Source organism: Trichoderma aggressivum, assembly GCF_033847375.1.
Source record: "Trichoderma aggressivum f. europaeum strain CBS 100526 chromosome Unknown scaffold_005, whole genome shotgun sequence".
NCBI classification, from domain to species: domain Eukaryota; kingdom Fungi; phylum Ascomycota; class Sordariomycetes; order Hypocreales; family Hypocreaceae; genus Trichoderma; species Trichoderma aggressivum.
Window position 1 is genome coordinate 532812 of NW_026946371.1, and position 26925 is coordinate 559736.

At 52.5% G+C, this 26925-nt stretch overlaps 5 protein-coding genes across 5 annotated transcripts; 1 reads left to right on the forward strand and 4 right to left on the reverse strand.

Moving 5' to 3' along the window:
* Window positions 1-6373: 6373 nt before the first annotated feature.
* Window positions 6374-8231, forward strand: Triagg1_2075 (uncharacterized protein; the record flags this gene model as incomplete). Its single annotated transcript, XM_062896216.1, has 3 exons — window positions 6374-6581; window positions 6643-6824; window positions 6891-8231. 3 exons carry the CDS (start codon window positions 6374-6376, stop codon window positions 8229-8231), a joined length of 1731 nt encoding a protein of 576 aa, XP_062758931.1.
* A 517-nt stretch (window positions 8232-8748) lies between these two features.
* Triagg1_2076 (uncharacterized protein) lies at window positions 8749-9729 on the reverse strand (the record flags this gene model as incomplete). Its single annotated transcript, XM_062896217.1, has 2 exons — window positions 8749-8994; window positions 9091-9729. 2 exons carry the CDS (start codon window positions 9727-9729, stop codon window positions 8749-8751), a joined length of 885 nt encoding a protein of 294 aa, XP_062758932.1.
* A 679-nt stretch (window positions 9730-10408) lies between these two features.
* Triagg1_2077 (uncharacterized protein) lies at window positions 10409-13321 on the reverse strand (the record flags this gene model as incomplete). Its single annotated transcript, XM_062896218.1, has 1 exon — window positions 10409-13321. The coding sequence occupies one exon, from the start codon at window positions 13319-13321 to the stop codon at window positions 10409-10411; it is 2913 nt and encodes a 970-aa protein (XP_062758933.1).
* Window positions 13322-17402: 4081 nt separating this feature from the next.
* Window positions 17403-18401, reverse strand: Triagg1_2078 (uncharacterized protein; the record flags this gene model as incomplete). Its single annotated transcript, XM_062896219.1, has 3 exons — window positions 17403-17777; window positions 17837-17998; window positions 18054-18401. 3 exons carry the CDS (start codon window positions 18399-18401, stop codon window positions 17403-17405), a joined length of 885 nt encoding a protein of 294 aa, XP_062758934.1.
* A 1357-nt stretch (window positions 18402-19758) lies between these two features.
* Window positions 19759-21615, reverse strand: Triagg1_2079 (uncharacterized protein; the record flags this gene model as incomplete). Its single annotated transcript, XM_062896220.1, has 1 exon — window positions 19759-21615. The coding sequence occupies one exon, from the start codon at window positions 21613-21615 to the stop codon at window positions 19759-19761; it is 1857 nt and encodes a 618-aa protein (XP_062758935.1).
* Between the last annotated feature and the right edge of the window lie 5310 nt (window positions 21616-26925).

Consider the following 26925-nt stretch of genomic DNA (forward strand, 5'->3'; position numbering starts at 1 on the left):
CTCCCGAGCACATACAGATTACGGCACAAGTTGCGGGCCTAGCTATGTATGTATTGCTAGCTGACCTCCACTTGTTGCTCTTGGGGAGATTGGCTCGAGCAGCGCCACTGGAGAAGAGGGAAAAGCCACCAGACTCTGTACCAGAGGTCACGATTCGTCTCATGAATGGAGTGGATTGTTAGACACGGTTAGCTAGACTGTTGGAAGCACGGTGTGCGTCCAATAAGCTGGCATTTAACCGCCTCACGTCTCATCGCCATGAAGACATTTCATTCACGTTCCAAGCCCGCCATCCCACGATGCATCACCAGCTGCGCCGTCTCCGCCAATCATGCAGCCCAGATGCAGCAACGACAAGCTGTGGGCTGTGTCCCCTAGCCATGGCACGGAGTATAAGCCACGGGATTAAAGATGTGATGAATCCGAAACCATTGATTGCATCCCACGCAAGAGGGCGTCTAGCGATACTGTAAATAGCATCTCACCATCTTCATCCTTGTTCTCGTCTACGTCTTCATCCTCATCTCCAGTATCCAAAAAAATTCAGAGCCACTACGACACCATTACTTCAATCCATGTCATCTCCATACTAATTCCGGCCGTCCTTGTTTTGCTGTTTCTCCTGCATTCTGCATCACCACCACCACAGCGGCCCTGCCGATTCTCCATACTCCAACCCGCTAGTCTCACGCCTTGCAGCACCGCTACTTTTCTTTGCAATGTGACTGATTGCCTCGTCTCTTGGCAAGGAGAGGAGATGCTTCCAGAGCCTCCTCAATGTGACGAGATAAGCAACCCAGGCGTGCTACGTGTGCTACCACGAAAGGGCTTCTGTCACAGCGCAAAACACCATAGAACCACCCATCTAGGTGTCTACCATGCAGTCATTCAAATCCTTCCTATTCCTCTCCCCCAGTGGCGTCAGCCCTCCCCCTCTTCCATACCTATTTGAAAAAAAGAAAAAAAAAAACCTGTAGAGCAGCACACATGCGTGATGGAAGTCACACAACTCTCAAGTTTTTTTGTTCCCTCTCCGCCTTCTTGGTTCATTCACCGAGACTCGGGCCGTTCGGCGATAGCGTCTTTCTTCAGCCTGGCTTGTTTTCTAAGGTCCGTGTCAAATACACAGTATATGGTCGTATGACACTGTATATCTTTTGATTGGTTAGTGTGTTTTACGTCATACGGCCTATCAGGTACAAGTAGGTACCTTAGTAGGTTAGTACAGGCACTAAAGTGATCATTTGAAGTACGGAGTACCTAACCTCCTACTAGGCCTAAAATACTACTTTCCACGACCAGCTTCTTCAGCTTATAAGATACCTAGTACCTAAGAGGTAAAAATAGCAATAAAGAAAAGTCCTTCCTAATCAATTTAATTAGGTACCTAGCCATTCACTCCAAAAGGACACCAGCCTGTACTTGAATCAGTCGTCGAATTGAACGGCACATTTATTCATCTCCTTTGTAACTAATCTATTGGCTAAGGTATAGGGTAACGTTGCCAGGTACCTACGCGCGGGAGGGTGGTTTATGGACAGTGCTAGTAAATAATCTTCGCACCGTGACAGCTTTTTTACACTCAAAAGGCCGATAACAGAGACATACAACTGTTTTCAAGCTATTAGATTTTTTACTTAAACAGCGTTCCTTCTAAACCAGATTACCTTGCCAGATACAGCTTTTTCAACCCAAGACCTTTCGTCAATAGCAGCTTTTCAACCCAACAGCTATCTAGTCAGCAGCAGCTATCAGGGCCAGTAGCAGCTTTCCAATTCAACAGCCTTTTATCAAAAGCAGCTATCAAGCCCGGCAAGCTATCAGAGCCCGATAACAGCTATCAGGGCCAGCAACAGCTTTCCAGTTCAACAGCTTCTAAGCCCGGCAAGCTATCTAACCCAGCAAGCTATTAGGGCCCGATAACAGCTATCAGGGCCATTAACAGCTATCAGGGCCATTAACAGCTATCAAGCCCAGTAACAGCTTTTACATCCTAACATCGTTTACATACCTAGCTTTCCAACTTATAGCGCTTATAGCGCCCAGCAGCCCCTATAGGTATATTATTGTTTTCTAGCCCAAGCTTTTTACAACTTTATTTATTTAACAACCTTAATCAAACGGATCGAACGCGATAACCTTAATCCAACGGGATGACCCTGATTGAACGCAATAACCTTAATCTAACGGGATGACCTTAATTAAACGGATCGAACGCGATAACCTTGATCTAGCTAGATGACCTTGATCCAACGGGATAACCTTGATCCAGCTGGATGACCTTAATCTAGCTGGATGACCTTGATCTAGCTGGATGACCTTGATCGAACGGGATGACCTTGATCTAGCTAGATGACCTTAATCTAGCTAGATGACCTTGATCTAGCTAGATGACCTTGATCTAGCTAGATGACCTTGATCTAACTGGATGACTTTGATTGCGTTAGATCAAGGTCACCTAGTTAAATCAAGGTCATCGCGTTCGATCCGTTTGATCAAGGTCATCCCGTTGGATCAAGGTCATCCCGTTGGATCAAGGTCATCCAGCTAGATCAAGGTCATCCAGCTGGATCAAGGTCATCCCGTTGGATCAAGGTCATCTAGCTAGATCAAGGTTATCGCGTTCGATCCGTTTAATCAAGGTCATCGCGTTCGATCAGGGTCATCGCGTTCAATTAAGGTTTATAAGTACCTACTTACCTAGGTACTAAGTAACACTGTAAAATAGGTACTTAGATAGCTTATAACCTAACAGCAATTTTAACCTGACAGTAATTTCAACCTGACAGACTGCACCCGGCTGACAGACTGTAAGCTTTAACAGCTAAAACGCTGCTGTAAGGTTTTTTACTCTGTAATATTTTACTAGTGTAAGACCTTTCGTTAGCCTAGCAGAATATATATAAATTAAAAGATATTACACTGCGTCGAATAGTAACAGGGCGGCCCTTACGACTAGATTTCTGACGTATAAATCTTACAGTACCCCTTTCACAACCCCTGTCAGGAAACGCCCTTCCACGCGTAGGTAGGTAGACATTAAGGCTCCTAACATCAAAGGTCGTACTCTGTTAAAGTCCCGTTAGCCCCCGCTACACTTATCCTGGGAGAGTGGCCCTTAAAAAGCTGACGTCACTAACAAACCCTTAACAGCCTTAGCTAGCGCATAATTTGTTACAAGAGAGAGTTGCAAGTTCAATTGGTGTTCTTTGCGATCCGGTCTTTATCATTAGGACACTATAATGTGTCACTGCACTCGCACCTGTCGGGCAATTGAAACGACGGTTCATTAAGCATTACCCTTCTATCCATCTGTAATTAGTAATTGGCTGATCTCTACTACCACTACTACAAGTCTTGCCGTGGCGGGACAAGATGCATCTGCAGATGATGTCCGCAGATTCACGTCAACATCTGGGGCATATCATGAAAGCAAGACATACGCGGTTATCCTGGGAAGGGCTCGAATTCATATAGAGTACCCTTACACGCTTGTATTTCTGTCTCGCATAGCACTGAAGATCTGGGGCCTTGTCTGCATATACGAGGAGTCTGGTGCCTGGCATGCCCACTGTTGGATGGTGGAACAGCAATACTCTACTACATGACAACTTCAACATGTAGGCACCACTCAAGCTATACTGGAAAATGTGCTCGGAAGCTTCGGACTGACCGAAGGATCAAGGAAATTGTGCTTGGTTTTGAGATCAGCTACATAAAATGGGCAGACCACATGACTCTATGGTCTAGAGAGAATCCTTTCATTGCCTTAAGCAGACTACAAAATATGTACCCGTATATACACCGATGAGATTAATAAATCCGACCGGATTAGTGAAGATGTGCTCTACGGCTGTACTACATGCACCTATCTTGCCCGCGAATCCCGACCATCTGTTGCACATATTGGCCAATTCGCCACCTCGTGATACCGCCAAACGTGGGCAAATACCAGATATCTCTTCTTCTATATAGAGCTGTATACATTAGACATTCTACATACAGAGATATATTAGGCTGTGATGTCAGGGTGGCCATATCAGTGGAACGGGTCAAGGTTCAGGGCTGTACTACAAAGATCAAGGTTGCCATAACAAAAGAAGGCTGCGATTACAAATAACTTGGAACGCAGCAACAAAAGAACTCATGCGCCATTTGCTGCAACAATCGCATTATTGACTACGCTATTCTAAATCAGAAGTTGTTCGCTTGCTTTTCGGTATCCCCGCGGATAGTATTGACGTCTTCGTAGCTGTATATGCAAGGAGCATCATAAGAACCTAAAAGGAATATGAGCAAGAAACAAGGCTGTCGACGCCCAAATAAGTAGATACAGCATATGTAGATATATAAGCAAGCAATAATCCTGAAAACTATTCACATTAGAGCATTCAAACAACACAATTGAGTACTTTACCTTGCTACAGTCAGCAAGTTGAGTCAACTTCCCGTTTCTCCCGTTTCATATCTATTTGTATAAATGGCGAAGAAAACTCTACGATTTCAGTCGTTCATTGGGACTCTATTCCCATCATTATGGCATACTGTGCTCCGCGAGCTGGATATAACCGTTCGACTGTTGAACTCGAATGCAACTGGGTTTCTGCTCATTTTCATGGGTGGACTACTATCCAGAGTCGTCAAAACGCCCCTACCGCTGGCCGAAATGGTCCCGTTACTCATGGAAGTAGCCATTCTTGGGCTTCTTTGCCACTACATCTTTGACATTGCCAACCAGACATCGTCTCCAGACGAAGACTACATAAACAAGCCATATCGTCCTATTCCTGCTGGTTTAATGTCCATTGAACAAGCCAAAGCCCGCTGGGTGTTTTCATGGGTATTGGGGCCTGCCACCCTGTATTGTCTGTTTGGCGTCTGGCCAATGATGCATCTTTTGCACTTTGAAGTCATGATCACGTTATGCTATGTATGGCCCAAGTGGTTTGGCTGGTTCATGCGCAGCTACTTTGCTTCCTCATCATACTACATTCTGGCGCGGCTCTTGAACTCGGTTCTGTCGAGAGATGTGGAAGCTTGGAACATCAGCTTTACCATTGACTGTATCATCTTTGTCTGGTTAATGGGAACAATACACATCCAAGAATTTCACGACCTTGAGGGGGACCGAAAAAGCGAAAGAAAAACTCTTCCCATGTTGCTTTCTGGCCGAGGCATAAAAGTTCTTCGAGCGGGCACTTCCCTCTTTGTTGTCGCCTTTGGCACATGCCTTTGCTATATTGGATATGCGGTGGTGGACGAGGATACCAGGATTTTGCCACTGTGCATTCTGCAACAGGGATCATCTTGTGTCCTCGCTTATAGGATCTACGTATCTGATGGTCCCGCAATGGATAAGAAGACTTATCACGTCTATTATTACGGCGCGGTATTGGTAATTCTGTTATGCCTGTGCCTAATAGAGAAACAGCTGATTTGATGGGTGATGATTATTGTTGAAAATAGGGGCGCCGACTTGGTAGAATTACTGGTACTTGGTTGAACAGGGGCAGTTCGGCCACCAGACATAGGTAGAGGAGGTCTCATCCGGCAAGCTAAAATAAGGCCAATTGGCATACATTTCAACAATTATGACGCTATAGATGTATAATTATACTATCATATTAATAATGCCGTGATGCTTTTCATTGTTTTGTCCCGGTCGAGAAACTCGTCGCTATCTAAGCCACTTGTACACGACCCTTCAGCTTTGACCGCAACAAAGGATCCTACCATGCATCTACCCGCCATCTCATCTCCGACACAAGAAATGAGGCTGGCGACGATGAATCCTTTGAATTCAGACTCCGTTGTTTTACTAAAATAAAGCGAAGATGGCGCCTTGACGAAATCCTTCCGTCAATATCGGCTACGGACATCATATTGAGTGGCTGCCTAAGCTGGGTATATACATGCACGCAAACAACATGGAAACTTGTATTGTGCGGCTGGATTTGCTCCATTAATCTCATTGATGGATGGTAATTGACCAAAGCTTTACTTGGGCAAACACAAAGGGCACCCGCATACAAATACGATGCTATCCTCGGCCTTGCCGATGCCTGAGCGAAATTGACAAGACGGAAACTAATTCGGAGACTAAAGACACGGATACATACTCACAAACATTTCAGCATGACGGTTGACTCGGTGAGATATCGAAGCCAATAGGCAATGTACATGATGGAGACATCCCGATGCCCTTGGACATACCAAAGTCATAAACACTCCGTCTTCTATAAGAAGCACAGTAAAGCCGAGTTTTGGATTCTCAAGATTTCTCCAAGATTCACCCTGCACGAGTATTTTGTCCAAGATTCACCCTGCACGAATATTTTGTCCACTGCCATCTGTATACTTCATATCCCTCACAATGGGATTTCACTGGGTGTTACCCCTGTTGCCCGCTATCAACAGCATCTTTGCTGGGCCATCCGGACCCAGCAACGCTCTCGTTGAATCCGTTGACCACCATCCCGTGAACCTCACGACATCCAAACTTCCAATCATCGGCAGAAACTTCACTGGTGACAACTGTAAGCCAGAGCCAACGTCACGATACCTCAACTCTGTCACCGAAAGTACGTCTCAACCAGTGATCCAGTGGCCTCTTGTCCTGGCCTTACGCTGATATTTGCACAGAGTTCGCCGTCAATGGGACTGGAATCCCAGAAGTCGATTTCGATGTAGGCGAGTCGTACGCCGGCCTTCTGCCAATCAGCAACAAGACCGATGAAAAAGACAACATGTTCTTCTGGTTCTTTCCAACTGTCAACGAAGAGCACAAGGATGATAAGGAAATCGTCATCTGGCTTAGCGGCGGTGTATGTTCAGACCCAAAGTATCTTCCACCCACGTTTTCTATTTGCTGACTGAGCCCAAACAAATAGCCCGGCTGCTCGTCTCTCGTCGCCTTGCTCCAAGAAAACGGCCCCCTTTCCTGGCAACCTGGAACCTTGAAGCCGAAGAGCAACCCTTGGAGTTGGCACCTTCTCACCAACGTCGTTTGGATTGACCAACCCATCGGCACAGGCTTTTCCGAGGGCAAGCCCAGCATCATCGATGAGGACGAACTGGCTGTCCAATTTATGGGTTTCTGGCGCAGCTTTGTCGATGTTTTTGGCTTGCATGGCTGGCGTGTCTACATCGCGACGGAGTCGTATGGCGGCTACTATGGTCCATACATCTCGAGCCACTTCATTGATGCTAACGACACGGATCATTACAATGTGGCAGGCCTGATAATTTACGATGGATTTTTAACTGAAAAAGCTGTCCATTTCAGCGTTCCGGTTCTGCCCTACCTCTCTCGCCATCAATTTGAGCTTCCTCTTGACGATAACGAGCTGTCTCGCGTCCGCACAATCTCCGAAGAGTGTGGCTTCGACGAATTCTATGATAGATATCTTACGTTTCCTCCGTCTGGCATGCAGCCTGCTATCGATTCTGTCAAGAATTTGATGCCCAATTTCACCTCTATCAGCACCGAGACTTGTATTGATTTTCAACACATTGTCGGATTGAAAGTTTCCGTGGCGAACCCCTGTTTCAACCCCTACAATATCCTCGAGTATTGCCCTACGGCCTATACTCCCATCAACGACGATGCTCCCTATTTCAACCGTAGCGATGTCAAAACGGCTATCCATGCTCCCGCTTCGGTTACTTGGCAAAAATGCAAACAGTACGTCTTCGGGACCGCTAATGGCTATGACGATAACTCTCTGCCATCAGGCCTGGAGCATCTCCCGCAAGTCATTGAAACAACCCAAAATGTTATCATTGCCCAAGGCGGCGCTGACTGGCTCCTTAACATTGATGGTGTCCTTTTGGGCATCCAAAACATGACATGGGGTGGAAAGATGGGCTTTCAGTGCAAGCCCAAAGATCCTTTTTATGTTCCCCTTTACGGCCTCGATCCCGATAAGCAAAAGCAGACAGGTTACGCCAGCGATATGCCAGCTGGTTCGGGCGTGCTGGGGACAGTACACGAGGAGCGAGGACTCACCTTTGTGGTGACCAAGTTGGCAGGACATCAAGGGCCGGGATATGCTCCTGCTGCCTCGCTTCGCCATTTGGAGAAGCTGCTGGGGAGAGTCGACAGCATGAGCTACACGGAGCCGTTTACGTTGCCAGAGCTGAGGAACATTACGCAGCTTGAGGAGCCTCTCGGAATGGGAACTGTTCACATTCCGGAAGGCAAGGGGTCGACAAGGCCGTTGGAGGGTTAGCCTAGATGATGGTGATGATTCAGGCGACCAGAGCTGTTGGAGGTGAATGGGGAACCGGGGCTGTTGGAGATGGAGGGTTAGCTCAGCAGAGGGAGATGATTGAGGGGACCGGAGCTGTTGGAGATGGAGGGTTAGCTTTGAGGATGGTGATGACTGGGGGACTGGCGCTGTTGGGGTTGGAGAGTCAATTCAGATGATGGAGCTGCAGGACCAGCTTTGAGGATGGTGATGATCTTGGGAACCAGAACTGTTGGAATTGGAGGATTGGCTTAGACGATGGCGATCATTGGAAGACTTGCGCTGTTGGAATTGGACAGCAGTCGTTGAGAGCACGCATGGAGGAAGAACGAGTTTCGAACGACTCAGGCATGCCCGGCATGGCATGACGCGGCCCGGCATGGCGCGACATTAGATAGACTTTTAGAATAGAACCTTTAGAATAGACTCACAGACTGGAATTGCACCGCATTGCAAAAGCACACAGCATCTATCATGAAGCTATACCCAGTAGGCAGCCTCACCGCATGTACACCAGCCGCCGTCCCTGAGTGAAAAACACCCTCAACAAGTGCTTCAACACCACATTCCCTCCACTATACGACTTCAATTGCTCCTTCTTGAATATCTTTTTGCTCTTCACGCTGTAATCCTTCAGCTCCTCCACAGACGTGAACACTCTGACCTTTTTCCCTTCATTCTCGTTTCCGCCTTTCCTGCCCCAGTTGATCAAGTCGACAATGTTGACATGCGTCGTCCGCAGAATCTATCATTCAAAATGCTTCCCATCAGCCTCTCCCATCCCAACCAAACACACTACATCAAAAAGCAGACAGTCAAGAGACATAGAGAAAACACATACCTTTTTGCACTCTTGAATCTCATCCGGCGGATCAACCTTGCCCACCGCCTTGCAAAGCGTCCACCACGCCGTCAAATCCTTCTCATCCCCAAACCACATCTCAACCTCCCTCACGAGCGCCCCCTGATAACCCCCCCAAGCGTCATTCTCCGCATCACTCCTCCTCTCAGGCGGACCCTTCCAGCCCTTGAACCGCCTCAGCTTCTTCCACGACGCCTCCGGCGACAAACGAGCATCGTACACGAATCCCACAAACGAGGTGAAGAATCCATCCAGCGGCGTCTCTCGCGCCTTTCCCTTCCCTTTGTTGTCCTCCTTCGACTCATCACTTCCCTGTACCGAGCCGTGGCGCTTGTGCTTCCCCCAAATATGGCTCTTCAGCGCCCTCTTCGTCAAAAAGTCCTGCCACTCCCCGCCCTCCAAACACGCCACGCACGCGAAATGCTTCTCAGACGAAAGCACATGCATCCTCAGCTCCTCCTTCGAATCAAACCCCGTCTCGCAGCGCACGCACTTCCAGGCAACAGCTTCTTGCGTTGTCGCCGCGGACTCGGAGTCGTGCACTTTGCTGTCTCGTAGATGCATCGACAGCGCGGCGTCGTCCTTGAATACTCGGTTGCAGGTCGAACAGAAAGCCATGTTAACTTGGGGAAAAAAAAAGAATCAACGATGAATTTGAAAAGAAAAAGGAGAACAAAGAGAGTAGAGAGAATGAAACCTTGAGATGTTTCTTTTTACGTTTTACGTTGGGACGCACATCACTTTCTCCTCACCTGCGCCCAGCCATGATGCAACTAAAAGCACCTGACCAAGCTCAACTTCCATTCACATTCCCCTCAGATATATAGAAAGCGGCCCAGAGAGGTGTATTGATTGGGCGACTTGCCTCCCCATAGGACTCGTGTAACCGCCCTGCATGCACACGGCTGTGCTCCAGGCAGCATAGATTAATGCTTGTTGGCCGAGCCTTGCCATGGGGTGGGTAATATATATACCAACGGCTGCCCATCTATTTCAGACGGACCAATCGTTTCAGGACAGACACATCATCCTCTATGCAAGATACTCTTCTTGAAAAAGCCACAGTTACACATCACTTGGGGACGGCGAGGGGACACACGGATTCTGCAAAGCGCTGCTTCATTCATCAAACCAAAGGCGACTATGCCAAACTACATACCCATCGCTTCCAGCACGTTGGCCAGCTCGCTCGATCCCCGTGACGGAGAACGCTGCCAGGCAAACCGCACCGTTGACAACCTTTAGCCCTCAGACTCAACAAGCATAAATACAAATGGACAAGGAAGAAGAAATGCCATCACGCCGGGCTGGATGGATCGCCCATGCTGCCGCTACCACCGCTGCCGCCGCTGCCTGTGCTCCGCCTGCTGTCGTGCATGCCGAACCGCTTCGTGTACAAGGGGCGTCGTGAAATGCCCATGCCGACGGGAGAACGAGGCTCCTCGTCGCTCGGCTGGGTGAAACCGCTGACGTCGCTGAGCATACTAGAGCTGCGACCTCGCGATTTGGCGCCGCGGAGCTCGAAAGAGGTCATGGGCGGAGATTGCCAGGCTGCCAAGCCGGGGGGGCCCAGGGACAGAGACGTGGATGAGTGGTTCTCGCCGTTTACGCCTCCCCAGTAGTTGACGCTGGCAGGGAAATGGGCGGGAGCAGCGGGGTTGGGATTCCAAGGAGTTTGCGGCTGCTGTTGCGGCGGCATCTGCTGTTGCTGAGGCTGCGGCGAATGAAAGGGAGCGTGAACGGCTGACTCGAGCGAGGCCATGTCAACAGGCAAGCCGTTGGCCTGGCTCATGTAGCTTCTAACCGTCTGCAACTCGTTCTGGAGGCCGCGGAGATGCTCAGCCTTCATGTTGTTGGACGCATAGCTCTGCCCGAGCTGATCGTTGAACGACTTGTCCGAGTTGACAATCTGCTCCTGCCAGCCTGCACGTTCACGCTTTCGGCGCTCCACCTCGTTGAGACCCCGGTTGTTTGCATCGGTGATGTTGGCGAGCTCGTTTTCAACCTTGGCAATGCGAGTGGCAATCTTGTTGCGCTTGGTGTTGAGGTTGCCCTTTTCATTGTCCTTGGACTGGACCTCGCTCTCCAGCGTTGCCTTGTACTCGCGGAAACTCTTTTGCGCAGCATCATAGAGCTTCTTCTCGCCCGAGTAGGATCGCTCCATCTTCTTCTTGTTCTCGGCTAGCTCCGGCGAGCCGTCAAACTTCTTGAGCTGTTCGGCCTGGGTTTCCGTATCGCGTTCGGCCTGTGCTTTCTGGGTCTCTTGCTGGCGGATCTTTTGCCTGTACTTGTCATCGCTGTGGCCGGCCGAGGCTAGTTGGTTGTCCGTAAGCTCGTTTTCCTTCTTGAGAGTGTTGATTCTCGACTTCCATTCCTTCCGCCACGTCTTGAGGCGGTTCTTCTCGTCGTTGAGCCTGACTTCTGCGGCCGCAATGGAGATGCTCAAAGTAGTGGCGGGGGAATCGGGTTGCAGTGACTGCTGAGAGCCAGACACGGCGACGGGTGCATTGCTATTTTCTCGGGCGGGTTCCTTGATGGTCCGGATGCTTGTGGAGAAGACAATCTTGTCAGTTCTAATGTCCACAAACTCACAGACGTACTTGGACGATGGGCGGAGACCGTAAATGTCTCCCGTCCAACGAGTACCGCCTCGGCCGCCGTCGTCTGCTTCGACAACAGGAAAGATGCGTGTGGGTTGCCAGAATGCGTTGTTCACTTTGACGTAAAAGGGCTTGGACGTATCGACACCGGCCGGCCGCGTGATTGCGTGTCCGTTGGCGGTGGTGGGGAGTGGCGGTTCGTCGTCTAGATCCGGGAAGTGGCTCGTGTTAAAGCATACTTCGTCGCTGCCGATGTATGAAATCCATATCTGCTTGGGTTGTGTGTTGAAAGGTGCGTTTCCGAGGTTGTGAATGTCCGTCGTGTTGACGCCGAGCGATTTCGAGGGCACGTGGGACGACTCGTACTCCTTCATGACAACAATCTTTGTGCTGGCCAGGGCAGCCCATAGCGGCTGCTGCAGCCTGACCTGCGTGCTTTGCTTTCTCCTTTTCTTGTTGGTGGCGGGAGCGGCGGGTTGAGGGGGGCACCCGGTCTCCGTGTCGGGCGTGTTAAAGCCAGTGTCGTGGGCAATCTCGCCGTTGATGGAAATGGTGGCTACGGGCTTCCCTGCCTCGGGATCGTGCTGGCCGGACGCCGCGTTGGCCTTTTCCCTCCTCAAATACCACTCACGAATATATCTCACGAGCCCCTGTGTGAGGATGTGAATGGCCAGTCCGCTCCGGACCCACGCAAACGCACTTCTCTTATCGTGCAGAACGGAGGTCGACTCGAACGTGCTGCTCAGGGCAGAAGGCACCTGCCAGTCCTCGGGGATGTGCCTAGCAAGACGGGACCAGTGGGTTCTGGTGCTGCGGATGACATGGTTGACGACGATCCAGACGAAGCAGGTGGTGAGGCCTCGGGAGCCGCCGCCGTTCCTATACGTAGTGCCGCCACCGAGGGTGATGGCGATGATGGGTTTGGCGAGGTCCAAGATGGCGTCCTGGACCGGCTGCCACAGAAACAGCCAGACGAGGAGGAAGAAGAAGTCCATGCAGACCACGGTGACGAGGGAGGGCATGGTGGAGTGGCCATCGAAGATTTCGGCAAAGTTGAGGTTGATGCCCGAGCTGGTGGTGACGGGGGGAACAAAGGTCAGACAGGTAAAGATGCCGTAGATGATGGAGAGGGAAAGCGTCGGGAGCTGCATGAGGAGGATGAGGATGGCGAGCGTGTCCTGCATAGGGAGCGTCTTGAGGACGGTGGCCACCATGTCGATGGGTCCGGAATCGCGGTGGACGTCTGCGTTCTTGAGGGCGTTGACGTCGATCTGGCGATGACCACCGTCGACATTGGCAGCGGAACCAGAGCCTATATGAGAGGTGCACGACTCGGACGTGGACGTCTCAGAGTAGTTGCCGACGGAAGCCCTGCGAGCATCGGTGGAGCGGTCGTGGAAGTCGATGGCGGCCTTGGAGACGCCGTTGGGCAGCACAAACTGCGGCCCTGCGTGGCCCGCGCCATGGTCGGCCGGCCTCGCAGGGCCCTCGGGAGGATTGAGGCTCTTCCTGCCAGTAACTCGCTTTGCCGGGGCTACGAGCCCATTCTCCTTGGTGTCGCGATGAGCGGCTCCTGACTGTCGCTTGCTCGATCCCGATGCGCGAGGCATGCGCGGCTGCTTCTCTCCCCCCACTGACTGCCGAGCAACCCTGGAGACCTGTTTGGAGGCCAGGGCCAGCAGCAGCGGGAAGGGGATTGTTTGCTTCCTCTGGCTTCAGTCTGCGCGCGGCTGGTCCGTCGGTGGGCTGGAGTCGGATTGCGGGAAGGATTGCTGCCCTTTTTTCTTTTTCCCTTGGTGGTGGGGGAGAAGGTGAGTCGAAGTTTGTAGTTTGCTAATTGCAGGATGTCGTCGTCATTCGGGAGACCGCTGGCGTGTGTCTGCGGCTGGACAAGAGAGGGAACAAGGGCACTTTGCACGGCCCAAACAAATGAGCCGTCGGTGGGCGCTGGTCGAGAAGCCGTCGTCGTTTGCGAAGGAATTCGGGGTGAAGGAGTGAGATTTTGACCCCCCAAGACAGAAGCTGCTGGAAGTGGTAGAGGAAGCGAAAAAAAAAAAAGAAAAGCAGCCCAGCGACTGTACCCACGAACCGGGGAATATTAGAGCGTGGTAGAGGGGGCAGCCGCCGTGTTGCAGGGCTTGCAGCGCCAGAGCTCTAGGGCCTTTGGGCGGGCTTCCAGGGCACAGGAGGCGCTAGGGCGGGCCCTGGATCTACCGTTCTACAGCGCGCTAATGGGGGGCATGTGGGGATTCACAGGCCAGCGGATGTACTGTGCAAGTACTCGTACTTTGCTTCGGCACAAGGCACATGCAAGCGCAAGCAACTGGATGGGCATTTTGCGGGCTGCGTCCCCTGTCTCTATTCTCCCAGCTGGACTGGAGAATGCGAGAAGGCGTGCAATGCAATGCAATGGAACGAAGCAGCGGGTTTGCCCATGGCTTTCTTATCATGTCTTGGATTAATTTTACATAGCATTTGATCAAAGGCATCTGATGGGCTGGGCTGGACTGGGCTATAAAAGCCGAAGGTACTTTGACGGAGTATTAGGAGGTACTGCCAGCGACGACTTGTAGCGAAAGGGTACAAATGCAGTGCGGTTCGAGGTATAACCCAAGTCAGCAACGTACATGTACCGTACTGTGCTCCGGCCGTTGGCGGCGCCGCCTATCAAGGTAAGGTTGTTTTCTGACACATGACAGAGCCACGACATTTCAAGAAGTACCTTCGGTAGACAACAAGCCATAATCCACTCCGGGCGAGGAGCAGAGAGCGAGCACAGTACAGCAAGTGGTATACCTAATACCCAGACCGGCATACCTTGACGATTCACGAGGCTGCTAAGCTGGATTGATCACGGCACAAATGCCCATAACTCGCTGCAAGCGCGGCAACTAAAGTAGACAGGGGGAGGAAGTTCGATAGGCCTTTAGTGTGTATCCCTTGCAGCTCTCCGCGACGCCGAGTGACCTCCCCCCAGCCTGTTTGTACTCGCACCCGGACCAGAGCCAACGTCCAAGCATTCAATTGTACCAGAACTGTACTTGGAAGCCGAATTAGCAGCGCCCCGAGACCGAAACGGTGCAAACGGCTGTGGGCTTCTGAGCGTCCCCAGCAGAGGCCGGCCACAGAGCAAAGCAGCCGCCGGAGCCGCCGGAACAGCGGGCCACGGGCAACGACAGCAGCAACTGATCCTTCTGACAGGCCATTTTTAGCGCAACAGCTGAATCTGATGTTTTGGCTCATGGCCACGTCGGGACTTGGATTGAGGCTGTCGGCTGTTCTTGGCCGGAAAAACTCTCGATAGGCTGGCGCGTGGCTAGGGCAGGTTAAGCTTTTGCCATGCGGTACGTACCACGGAAAAGGAGGGCCAGCGGCAAGGGATCTGACGTCGCTGCCAGCCCCTTCCGAGGGGGGACCCCAGTCGCCATGTTGCTGGTACTTGCAGAGGGTGAAGAAAAAGTGTAAGTGAAATGAAGCAACTCTTTGATCGCCAATGTGTACTAACAGCAGTACATGGGGTGGTACTGTAGCATAGGCTAAACCAGCAGCAATTGAGAGATGAAAAAAGAAAAAAGTCCCTGGCTGGCCATAAGCCGCAATTCGCTCATCTCGTGCTGCCATCCAGGAAGCCAATCACCATTGGCACAAGGGAAAAAACCGATGGGCACGCGCTCCGTGTTTCGAAAGGACGCTTTCGTCCATGTAGAGAGGTAGGTACTCGGTACATCATCCCGCTTGCACGTGCATGCGCTGTTCAAAGGACCCCCCGCTTTCAGATGTTATTGATGTTTCTTTGCAAGTCAACCTGAATTAGAAAAAAAAGGAAAAAAAAAGAGAAATACATCCATCGGCTGTCTGTCAAGTCATTCTCACTCTACCTACCACTAATGACGCCCAAGCATCTTCTTCTTCCTATTCTTCGCTCTCAGTCTTCGTCTTTAATCGTAGGCGCTAACAGTTGAAAAATCTCTGGCCCGATGGAGCCTCTTTTTTCTCTTCCTCGCCCTCTCTACTCGTACTCCGTACAGCGATCACGAAAAGTGGGGGGTCCTCATCGGAAACACACCGACACGGTCCTTGTACTGTTTGCTGCTACTAAGTTGCTAGCAATGCTACTCCGTGCATGCTGCATCCCTGACTGAACTGCCGCTACAACCTACAGTACAGTACTCGTACAGACGATGGCCTCAACCCTCATCCCACTAAAGGGGGCCGGAACAGCGTGACATTGGAAGCGGCAGACAGCAGGCGAGTCACTGCATGAGTGCTGACTCTGGCGGGATCCCATGCACTTGGCCTGTTCTGACCGCTCCTTGGCCTTGACCGTGGCATCGCATCGCATCGCATCGCATCGCATCGACTGTGCTTTTTTGCTTGCCCGGCCGCTAACGTAATCGTGGCCCTTGGGGCCAAATCTCCGATCCAGCCTCTCAGCCGCCCCGAAACGCTAATCACCAAGCCAGCTGACGGCAATCCTTCTAGTCGTGGGTGAGGTTGTTTGTGTGGGGGAGCAGAGGAACGGAGCAAGATGGGGAGAGAGGCAGAAGACACACGGACAGAAACAACCTCACCGGCTCTCTCCCCTTCGAATCGGCTACTCGCTTACTTACTGACCAATTCCCTCTGGCAACTCGCACCGTAATACGGAACGCCTCTTTGGACATGCCGCAACGAAGGATGCATTGCTCTGTCTTGCCTTGCCTTGCCCTATCGATGCTAAAAAACAATCAATGCTCACAGCAGGGTTGAAGTCGGCTAGCTGCCCCTCCTCGGGTCACGATACCCCGCGATACCCTCGCTCTCGTTCTGCCTCAGAGTGATCGTCGTCGACTAGCCATCTTTTCTCAGACGCGGGCGAGCGGCTTGCGACCAGCGTGACCTCCTTGGCTTTATCGTGGGCTTTGATGGTGTCATTTGCATTGAGCCGGCAGACGACGGCATTAAGGGGCTGCGGCTCCGATCTTGGGACGTTGAGTTGCTTTCTACTGTACAGCTTTTTTTTATTCCCGCGACATTCGCCCTATTCCTGCTGCTAGCTGTCAGAGTCCAGTAGTGCATACATACTACGGTACTACCTCCGTCTACCTAGTATATTACTGACTCACTTGGGTATTTGACGTCTATTGAGTGACACCCGACCTAATCCACGACCTCCGTCTCGGCACCGGGACTACAACCAACACACTTCCCAATCCCGTCATCTCCAGGGCAAGCCCGCGGTTGGGTTCGGCAGTTCAGAGATCCCAGAACCTGGAATGGACTGCTACCTTGTGAGGTAGTACAGAGTACTTGGCATCTTTTTTCCTCTGCCCGTTCCAACCAATGGCCTCTTGAGGAACAATCCCCCAGCCGCAAGATGAGGGGGATTCCACCAAACACGCGACTTTTGGTGTCTAAATCTGTGCCCCGGTGAAAACCGCGGCAATTGGTGAGGGTGGGGGAATTGACAGGTCTTATCTGCCTATATGCGGTGTTTACACCCACTTTGCCTTTGCTTCCTTTTGTGAAGCCATCAGTGATAGTACATCCTACAACACGACCAGTGAATCTTCTTCTCGCCCACCCTAGAGTACAGCGCGGGCGGATTCTCGTTGCAGGGATTCATAACTCGTCAACGTCCATCGTACATGCTATTCTGCCTTTTTCTTTCATCTTTATACAAGCGCTTAAGCGGTGGTCTTTGTTTGGGTATTATCGTCTCCCCTTCTTCTCCTTCTTCTCCAGCTCCTCTGCCTTGGTGGCCCAGACACTGCGTTCCACATCCCACAGCGGCTGCATCACCTTGCGCACGACGTCGTCAAAGATGGCGCCCTGTGCCTCGTCGCTGGCCCGCCGCCGCTGCTTGAGCTTTCCGTGGCCCCAGTAAGGCGTCACGCTGATGCTCGCGCTCTTGTCCTTGTCCTCGCCGTATTTTAGCATCATGTAGTCTGCCCTTGCGCCGCCAACGTAGTTGCCTGAGCCGACGGTGAAGAAGCGTGTCTCTCCAATCGTGAAGCCGCTGACACGGTTGACGCCTATGGTGGTGAAGGACTCGATGGGGACTCGGCGTTGTCCGTCAACCGTTTTCTGTTACCGTCTGCGTGAGCTGTAGCTAAACAAAGAGAAGATGAAAGAAGCCATCATACGTTAATAATTCCTCTCGGAGGGGGTGATGCCGGCACCATGACTTGTGTTTCTCGAAGGTCAATGTTCTTTGCAGTCTTGAGCTCCGGAACTTTTTCCTTGAGTATCTCCTCAAACCGTGTCGTCGCAAGCCGTAGCAAAGCCGTAGGCTTGATAATCCCCGTCTAACAACCTCATCAGCCTTATCCCCCCCTTCACTCCACACAACAAATCACTCACCCTCTTCTCATCCAAAGCCTTATACACATCCCCCTCCATCACACCCTCCTCCCGCCTCCTCACAACCTCGCCCTCCCACGCATCCAGCCTCGTCACCAACCCTCCCTGGCCCCCCAAAGCAACAACCTCCCTCAGCACATCTCCTATCCGGCTAACCTCCCTCACCGAGCACCCCGCAAACACCACCACGCCCAGGTCATGGTACAAATGGATCGCGCTCTGCTGCAGCGCCTGGGCGGAAACGCTGCTCGCGGGGCCTCCGATGGGGACTTCTGCCAGGCGCCGGGGACGGATGGCGAAGCGGGTGAGCGTGGGGAAGACTTGCAGTGCTGGAGGGAGGCGCGGCATCGTCTTTGTGAGGAGAGTTGCAGTGTAGAGGCCTAGCTATATAGGGAGAGTATTCAATTGCGCGTAATTGGTGGAAGATTTTTTTTTTAAAGAGGGATGAGATAGTTGTGAATATCGGATGATGATGAAATGCAGGCTCGCGACGACGAAAAAAGGTGGCGTTTGCTCAGCCTTGCATGGAGATGAGCTGTGATAGGCTGGAAGTCATCAGAGTTTGGGGGTTTTTAGCTCCGTTGAGAAAGTGGCGGGGCGGTGATGACATTGTTTCTTTTGAACTTGGAGCTTGAAGCTCAACCTCTTGTCTCTATTGTGTTTGGTTGCGGCATGAAGCTGGTCTTGAGATAGAAGCCATGATGCGTCCTAATGATGAGCTGAGGAGGCAAGTCATTGCCATATACAAAGGTGAGTTATATCTTGAACCGCGACGGCATTTACAAGTTATATTTCCCGTCGAATTTACCGAGCGTCTTTTGCATCTCTAAACCAAACCTCACAACAAACAAATCGCCTCACATCTTCAATTGCACACAAATTCATGATAAAAGACGATAAACTGAATAAAGTCTGTTAGAATTACTATATCTTGGCCGTGAATATCCCCTCGGATACGGCTACTTCCGCCCCCGTCTACACAAAGCCTTCATGTCTCGTGCCGCCGAGAGCAACCAAGACAAGATCCGCGCGGGCATCAAGCAAGCTGAATACGTAAAGAAAGGTACGCTCACCAATTGCACAGCTACAATGATTTATAAAACCGAGAAGCATTGACAAAAGTATTTTGTAGAAATTGAAGCTCTGTAAGATCCTCCTTAAGCCTATTGTGACAAAGGTCAAGTACATGAATTATCAAAGAATATACACCGCACCACCAGACAGAATGAAATCTACATCGCCTCTGCACCCATTCACAAAAGAACCATATATGCCATCCTCAACTTTTCCAATTGCTAATCAAATCTCCGATGGGGGGTATAATAGATACTACTTGAAACGATATCGAGCATTGAGAAAACGATATGACAGCGATGCGTAAGTTGAAACAAAGAACAGATGCAGGGATATACATATAGGATATAAGCAGGCATCGCTCCTTGTTGGTTCAAACGGGAAGATTGTTGTAAGAATAAAGTAAAGACGCTGCAGGGACGTATATAATATAAAACAAGTGAATCCCTCCTTAAAACTCGCAGCCATAGATGCACATCAAGTGAAGAATCAGACTTGATCCCAAAAATGATCTTTTTTTCCACCGCCAAACAAAACAAATGATGAAGAAAGAAAAAAGTAGAAAGCAAAAAAGAACACCAAGTCAGAAAATTATTCAAAACAAATATTTTGGTGACCTTTGTTCATTCTTTCACGCAGCCACCTTCTTCTTCTTCGCATACCAAGCCCCAAACTCGAGACATTCTCCCAGAGACGTGCCGCTCTCGTCCATCAGGTCGTTCATCATCTTGGTCAGCCACATGTCCAACTCGTCCTGGCTCTTCCCGCTGACGTCTCGCAAGATGGGCTCGAGAGCCTGCATCTCCTGCACCTGAGTTAGCAAGGCCGTCTGACGCAGCGCAATCTGCCCGGCCGTCAGCGTCTTCTTGTCCGACTTTGGTGCCGACGCCTCCTTGCCCTTGGACTCGGGCTTGCTGTCGGTGGTGATGACACCGCCAATGCCCTCCTTTTCCCAGCGGAATTCGCTCAGGGGAAGGGCTATTCTTCGGGAACGCACGTCGCCCAAGGTTTCGTACTCCTGCAGCAGGGTTGGGCCGATGACGGTGCAGGGAAGAGGATTGATGTCGAGCTTCTCGAGCGCGCGCGTCAACCACGAGTTGTATTCGGCAATGTAGTTGTTTGAAGGGACCGAGAGGGGAGTTTGCGGGTTAATGACATAGGCGCCGAGACTGGCGGCGGCGGCCTGCTCCTCTGCATCTTCTGCCGAAACAGTGGACGTGGGAACATGCGGTCGCAGGCTTCGAATGACGTGGTCCGACTCCCAAATCTCAAACGTCCCACCCGGTTTGACCATGCGAACGCACTCCTCGATAAAGGGCTGCATCATCTTGTTGGTCACGGCATAGCTCACATCCTTGACCATGACCAGGTCGTACTCCTCAGAAGGGGTCGGCCAGGGCATCTGGCGCAAATCGTGCTGGACAAATTTCCACTGCATGTCGGGGCTGGGCTTCATGGCGTCGTCCGAGGTGCTGGAGCTGTTTTCGGGGGCCAGCGGCGCAATGTCGATGCCGGTGAAGGACAGGCCGCCGTGACCGCGGCTCTTGAAGTAGTGGTGGCACATGCTGCTCCAGAAGCCCGACCCGCAACCAATCTCCAGGACGCGCTGAGGAGGCTTCTTGATCAGGTCCGGCGACAGCACGGGAGCGCCAATGACCTGGATCAGCAGCATGGTTCGCAGGACCTGCCTGTGCAGCTCGGTGAGATCCGAGGGCAAGGGGTAGACGAGCGTGTGGTCGTTGAGAAAGGTGCGGCCATTGCGCTGGACAAAGGGCCGCGAGGCAGGCAGGCCGTCGGTGGCCGAAGGGTCGGTCGAGAGGATTGTGCGCGACGAGGCCGGCGTGTGGCCGCTGGCGGACGAGACAGACTCGGCGCGGCTGGCGGGAAAGCCCGTCATTTGTTTGTTGTCCTGTTCAGGCGGCGACTGGACGTTTGCATTTCTACCGGCGGCATCGACGACAGTGGACGCGCTGCCGCTGAGCCTGGCGCGATGCAGGCGGGAGAAGGTCCTGGAGGCCCTGCTGCCGGTTGAAGTGGACTGAGTCGGGGTCGGCGGAGGAGGATGAGGTTGAGGATGAGGATGAGGATGGGAGAGAGGGGGGGGAGAGAAAGGGTTGGAGGAGCTTGTCGAGGCCGGAGCAGAGGCAGAAGCAGAAGCAGAAGCTGCCGAGCTGCTGGTGGCGGCGTTGGCGCTGGTGCTCTTCTTGGTGTTGGCGCTGGCTGCTGGACTGAGCCGCAAACTGGCGCTGTCTGGCCCACCGGAGGCGCTGGCGGCGGGGCCGAGGGCGCTGGAGCTGGAGCTGGACAGTTGCGAGTGGCTGCTGGAGCTGCGCGAGTGTCGCGCTGGGACAGAGTGCAGAGCGTCCGACGTCGAATTGGGGCGCCGGGCGTGCTGTTTTTCTCGTCGCGCGGCCCTGGCAAAGTTGCTATCGAGGGGCAGCGCGCCGAGGGTGCTGGAGTAGAGGAAGACGGCGCTGTAGTCGGACATGGTGGGCGTTGTCGGTGGGCCCCAGCCCCGGGCCTTGGAGGGCTCCAGCGTCGCGTATGGGGGTGTAACAGGTGTCGATTAATTGATTGATGGGTGAGCTGGGGGGGTCCCGAGGACGAGACGGGACGAGCGCACACAGTGTAGCGAGTGCCGGACGGAGGTCGTTTGTGAGCAGTCAGTACAGTGCTCAACGGCCGTCCCCCGTTCAAACCTGATGCCACACGACTCGATGGCCCTGGAGGTTCCGCAATTGTTGCCCCTTGTCTGCTGCAGTCCAAAGGGGTTTCGCCCGCTGTGGCGCCGGCCAGGGGCACCAGAAGACGAGACGAGACGAGACGAGAAGAGACGAGACGCTGCCGTGTCTGCTGGCTGCTTGGCAAAAAGGCCGCACAAAGTCCCGGACAGGACGCTCGAGCGTCACGTCAGGGTTCGGCGCGTGCCCCCCGATTCGAGGCCGTGTTTCGAGTCGTCCGTCTCAACTCGACTTGAATTCAGCGTTTTATTGCCCGGACGGCCACTCCCATGCACGCAGGCTCCGCAAACGGCCTTGCCGGGCTGCGGTGCTGGCCAATCAACGCCGTCGCGCGGCTGCACAGGTCCTGTCAAGAGGGCTCACCAACGCAGGCGATTCCCTCTAGGGACGCTGAGCCGGTCTTCTAGAACGATTCCGAGACCGCGGGACAAGGGGCTGACGGTTCCGGCGCACAAGCGGAAAATGCTGCTCTCTGCAGTTTTTGCGCCGGTAAGCGCCCGGTAAACAAAACGGGCCAAGTCGGCAGAAGCGAACAGGAGCGTTTGTTTTGTCGTGTTAGTGCTGTCGTCTTGGTAGTCCCCCAATCCGTCGGACTGCAGATTGGTCCCTGGCCCTGTCTTTGAAACGAGCCGGTGCGGACACTGTCGCGCTCTGTGTGTGCTGTGCTGCGTGCGGGATTCGCGGGGCGCGGGTTATGATTACCTGGAGCTCTTTGTGCGTCTGTGCTGAACGACGCGATCGCAAGGTGGATGCGGACGCAGACGAGCGCAAAAAGCCTGGATTTGGCAGCTGCCCGTCAGTACAATACTTGACACTCTCGTGCAGGTCCCCGGTGTTCGTCTCTGTTGTGGCTGTGAAGGTGTCGTCGTTGCTCCCTTGTTTTTATTTGGTCTTCCGATTTGCTGCTCTTTGTCCGAGCTCAATGCTCCCTGCCGTTCGCTTGTGGTCAAAATTCCCCGGATTCAGTGGCGTGGTGCTAGTAGCCGTACGAGGATGCCCTCGTGCTATTGCTCCAAGCAGTGCAAGCGCTCGTATGTACTCCTACAGTAGGTAGAAACACGTCCTAGAGAAGCAAGCAAATGAAGCGAGGTGACGTATCATCCGAGACCGGTTGGCGGTTGAAGAATGGTGCCAAACCCAGATGGCACAGGGTAGAGTGCGTGTGTTTCAACGTTTCAACTGCTGCACGTCGTCGGCGCCGTGTCAGATGGCCGTTGTTTTCAGCAACGTTTGATCACACTCCGTCCGTCACGGACAACCAACAGCCAGCATGGACCCCTAGCAGCGCACCGCGTCGGATTGGCAGCCAAACCGCCTGGACACGGCGAAGAGCCAAGAGGGCGAGACGAGGTGGCAACTGCGCACCGTGGCGTGCGGCTTTGATGCAACGATGCAGCGGCCTTGGACGGGACAAGGCCTGTGAGGATCGTATTGTTGTCTCTCTGTTCGGTCCGTGCGATTCGAGTCGACCTGGGGATGCCGTTTGCTTTAAGCGTAGCGATTCTGCTCTGCTACCGTATGTGCAAGGCTGCGGCGCGGGAATTTCTTGGCTCTGACCGACGTCTGTGTGGAGACTCGATTCGTATCTTTAGCGAGCCTGCTGCATCTGATCGACGGCGGTCTTTATGCACTTGAGTCAGCGCGGCAGGTGATGTCCATTCAAGGTGAAAAGACTGCAGATGCAAACGAGGAAGAGGAAGATGAGATGGGATAGAGCAGAGAGAGGTAGGGGAGAGGTTAGTTCGTAGTTGGCTGGTTGGCTGGTCGGTGGAGGGGAGATGGAACAAGAGGCGGGCTCTGGCTCCAGCCCAGCCCAGCCCAGCACGCAACGACGGCGAGGTCAATCAGACGTCACACCGGTCTTTGGTGGCTTGGAGCTCACTCACTCACTCACTATCAACATGGAAGCACAAGCACGAGCACGAGCACGAGCACAGCATGAGCAAATCAAAAAGTTCCCCCGTTGCCGCATGGAAATCAATGCAATCTAGCCAAGGCCGGCCCTTCTTATCTCGGCATTTCGTGGGTTCTTGCTTCAGCCCATCAGCCAGCCCCGTCCTGTTCCCGCCACCTTATGCATCTTCCTGGAGCTATATCGATTGCCCAATTTCGCAATCTCACCAAGGTGTGTCTAGACCCTGCTTCTGCGTTTCCCTCTTGCTTCAGCGTTCCATTCTCTCTAGGACTCTTTTTTCTTTTCCTTCACTTGCTCCGTCGTCTACTGCTAGCTTTTGCTACTACCTACAGCTAGCTACACTGCTACAGTAGTCCTGCTGCTAGCCCTTGGATTAGCTGCCCATTGCGAGCGCAGCAACCCGCCCGGGATGTTGTGGAGCAGCCCTGCGCTTTTCCCCGCGTTCATCGCGAGTCTGTGCTTTGTGCTCTCGCCGTCTTTGTCTTTTTGTCTCGCCCGATGGCTCGCAGCATTTTTGCGGTAACGGATCAATGGATTCTCTAATTTGGGGGCCCGTGCAGCAGGCCGCTTCGCTCCTTTGGTTGGCTGCAGCTCTAGTTCGGTTCATCAGAAAACTCTTGGCTCTTCCTGGCAGGATCCGCCGTCATCCAAGCCTCGAGCTGGGCCAATGGGTGGCCAGGAAAGACGGGAACCGATGGAGCTCCAAGCACACGAGCATGCCGTCAGCCGTCGATATAAATGTCCTCGCAAGTTGATGTCGGATTGGACGGTCTTGGCCGTCTTGAACGTGACTGCTACTACTATATCAACAGCCCCTCCTCGCTACTCTCTGCTGGATCTCAAGAGACGATGGGGAGAACAGGCAAACCAAGACGCGTACTGCCAATTCAATCCCTGATCTCGCACCATTACCGTGCATCAGCAGCTCACCGAGCAAGTGGCCTCGTGACGTCTTGGAGCATCTCTCACCGTCGTCGATAAGACCCTCCATGCCCCGTCTAACCAACCACAGCCGGCCGCCTGCTATCAGCTGCTTTGACATGTCCATGTCCATATCCATGTCTTTTCGGCCGCGATTCTCTCTACCCGATCAACTCCATCTATCGTCTTCGGACATGTTCCAGGAAAAGGCAGGCCGTTGCGGATGTGTTGCCGGTGATCACATGTGCATGCCGGCAAGAGACATTACGGGACTATGCTCCGGCTTGTCTCTCCGATCGAGAGCCAACTCGCTACTACGCCGCCACCGACTATTTGCGTGCTCGATGCTCCCGATAACAGTCTCTTCACATTGCTTTACATAAAAGTTTCCTTTTTGCTCAAAGACGTGCTCAGGACGCGAGGAGCGGAGAGGAATAAAGTGCTAATCTCGACAAGCAAGTCTCGGCACCGACGCCGAATGGGGAATAAGGCCCGCGACAGGTATCTCCACGCCGTCAAGGCTTTCTTGATTGCAGAATCCCATGTGAAATTGGAATTATGCGCTCAAGACCTTGACTGGCATGTGGTAAAAGTTCTGCGAGTCCTCGTCTTGCGTTGACTGCGACTTTCATGCAAGAGGAAGCAAATTGCTCACTTGGGCGGTGGGCTGGCAACGACGAGAACGTGTGTATCTGGATCTGGAATTCCATCACCCTATTCCACTAGAAGACGACGTAAACTTGAGTTTTGAAAATGCATGACGTAGGCTGCGATTATATGATTATTCGACACCTATACTCGAAGCTTAATCCAATCTAGGCTGTTAAACTCTCTATTCTTGGATATCAGATCAGATATCGCGACGATGGGTACGCCCGTAGCGTGTCCCCGGCTATCGCTCCAGAAGTAGCTCCGGTTTGGTCATGCCGATGTGAGATTGTCGGGGAAATAAAGTGAACCCACATCCAACAAACTATGATTGCGAGCATCTACGGTATCTCAAAGATGGCTTTGTTCAGACTTTAGCATCTGGCCAATGCCTAGACTTGTACGCACACATGGCGTAGACAGTTTGTACTCCACAAGTCAAGATTGACAACAAAGTTTTTCTTTAGAGGAAAACAGCTACGTGGCCTGTTGAACAAAATCACTCTGCACTTCCCTCCACTTCACTTCACTTCACTTTACTTCACTTTACTTCAATCAAGGCAGCTTTCAAAGACTGTACCTATAAATGTGATTCAAAGCAACCTCTAACAAGGTGCCTACTTAGATGTCCAACCTGGCTTGGAGTTGTTATCGCGCGGGAAAACGCCATAGATAAGATCACGTGACTTTTGCTCTTCGCTGATTCGGTTCATGCGGAGCAGCCGCCGCACGTGATTCGCCTTTCCAGCTTCTCGACGCAGTTTGTCATCGCCAAAGGCACATCGTCAACTCCAAAGCGGCCCGGAATTTCCCACTCTCGATATCGACAGCCACTATTCTTCCGCACAGGTATTAGTTGCATCTTATCTAGTGGTAACATCTCAGTATTGCGCTCGCTCGTTTATTTTTTTTCTCATATTTGTGAGTCGCCCTGGCGGACGTGGCCCCTCCATTTTGCAGTGGGACCCTCACCAATTCCCGCTTTCGTTCGCGTGTCCTGACCTTCAAAGACATTGGCTGACATCTCCCTGTGCAGTCGCCTTTCGGCTCGCGGCAAGCCGTTTGCACTTGTTATATCCAAAACCTCAGGACTTTTTTTTCTTCTCGCCCGCCCCCTCTTGTCTCGCCGTTTGCTCAACTCGCCTTGTTCCGATCAGAGCTTTACGCCAACCCCCCGAACCCCGCGGTTTGCTACTCCTCACCTCGGCCAGCTTACGACGTAGGCGTAGCCTCGCCCCCCCGGAATTTCGACGAGCTCAGCTATCCATGGACAATTGAGGTCGAATCCGGCTTCACATCCGCTCGACTGCACCGGCCCATCACAGTTGCATATGCTAGGGCTCCCGTCTCGCCGAACCCATGCGCAAACGCGATAATCCGTCCTGTGTCCCTCGTTTCGAACAGCGCGTCTAGCGGAAAGATTTCTTCCACCCTCTCCCCGACCCGGGCTCTGCTCCAATCACTCTTCAACGCGTACTAGACAACAAATGACATCTGCTCCCGACTGGCTTGCCACGACAGACTCGCCAACCCTCTTCCTCGACCGGTATCTCTATAGTCCAGCCTAGGCCTC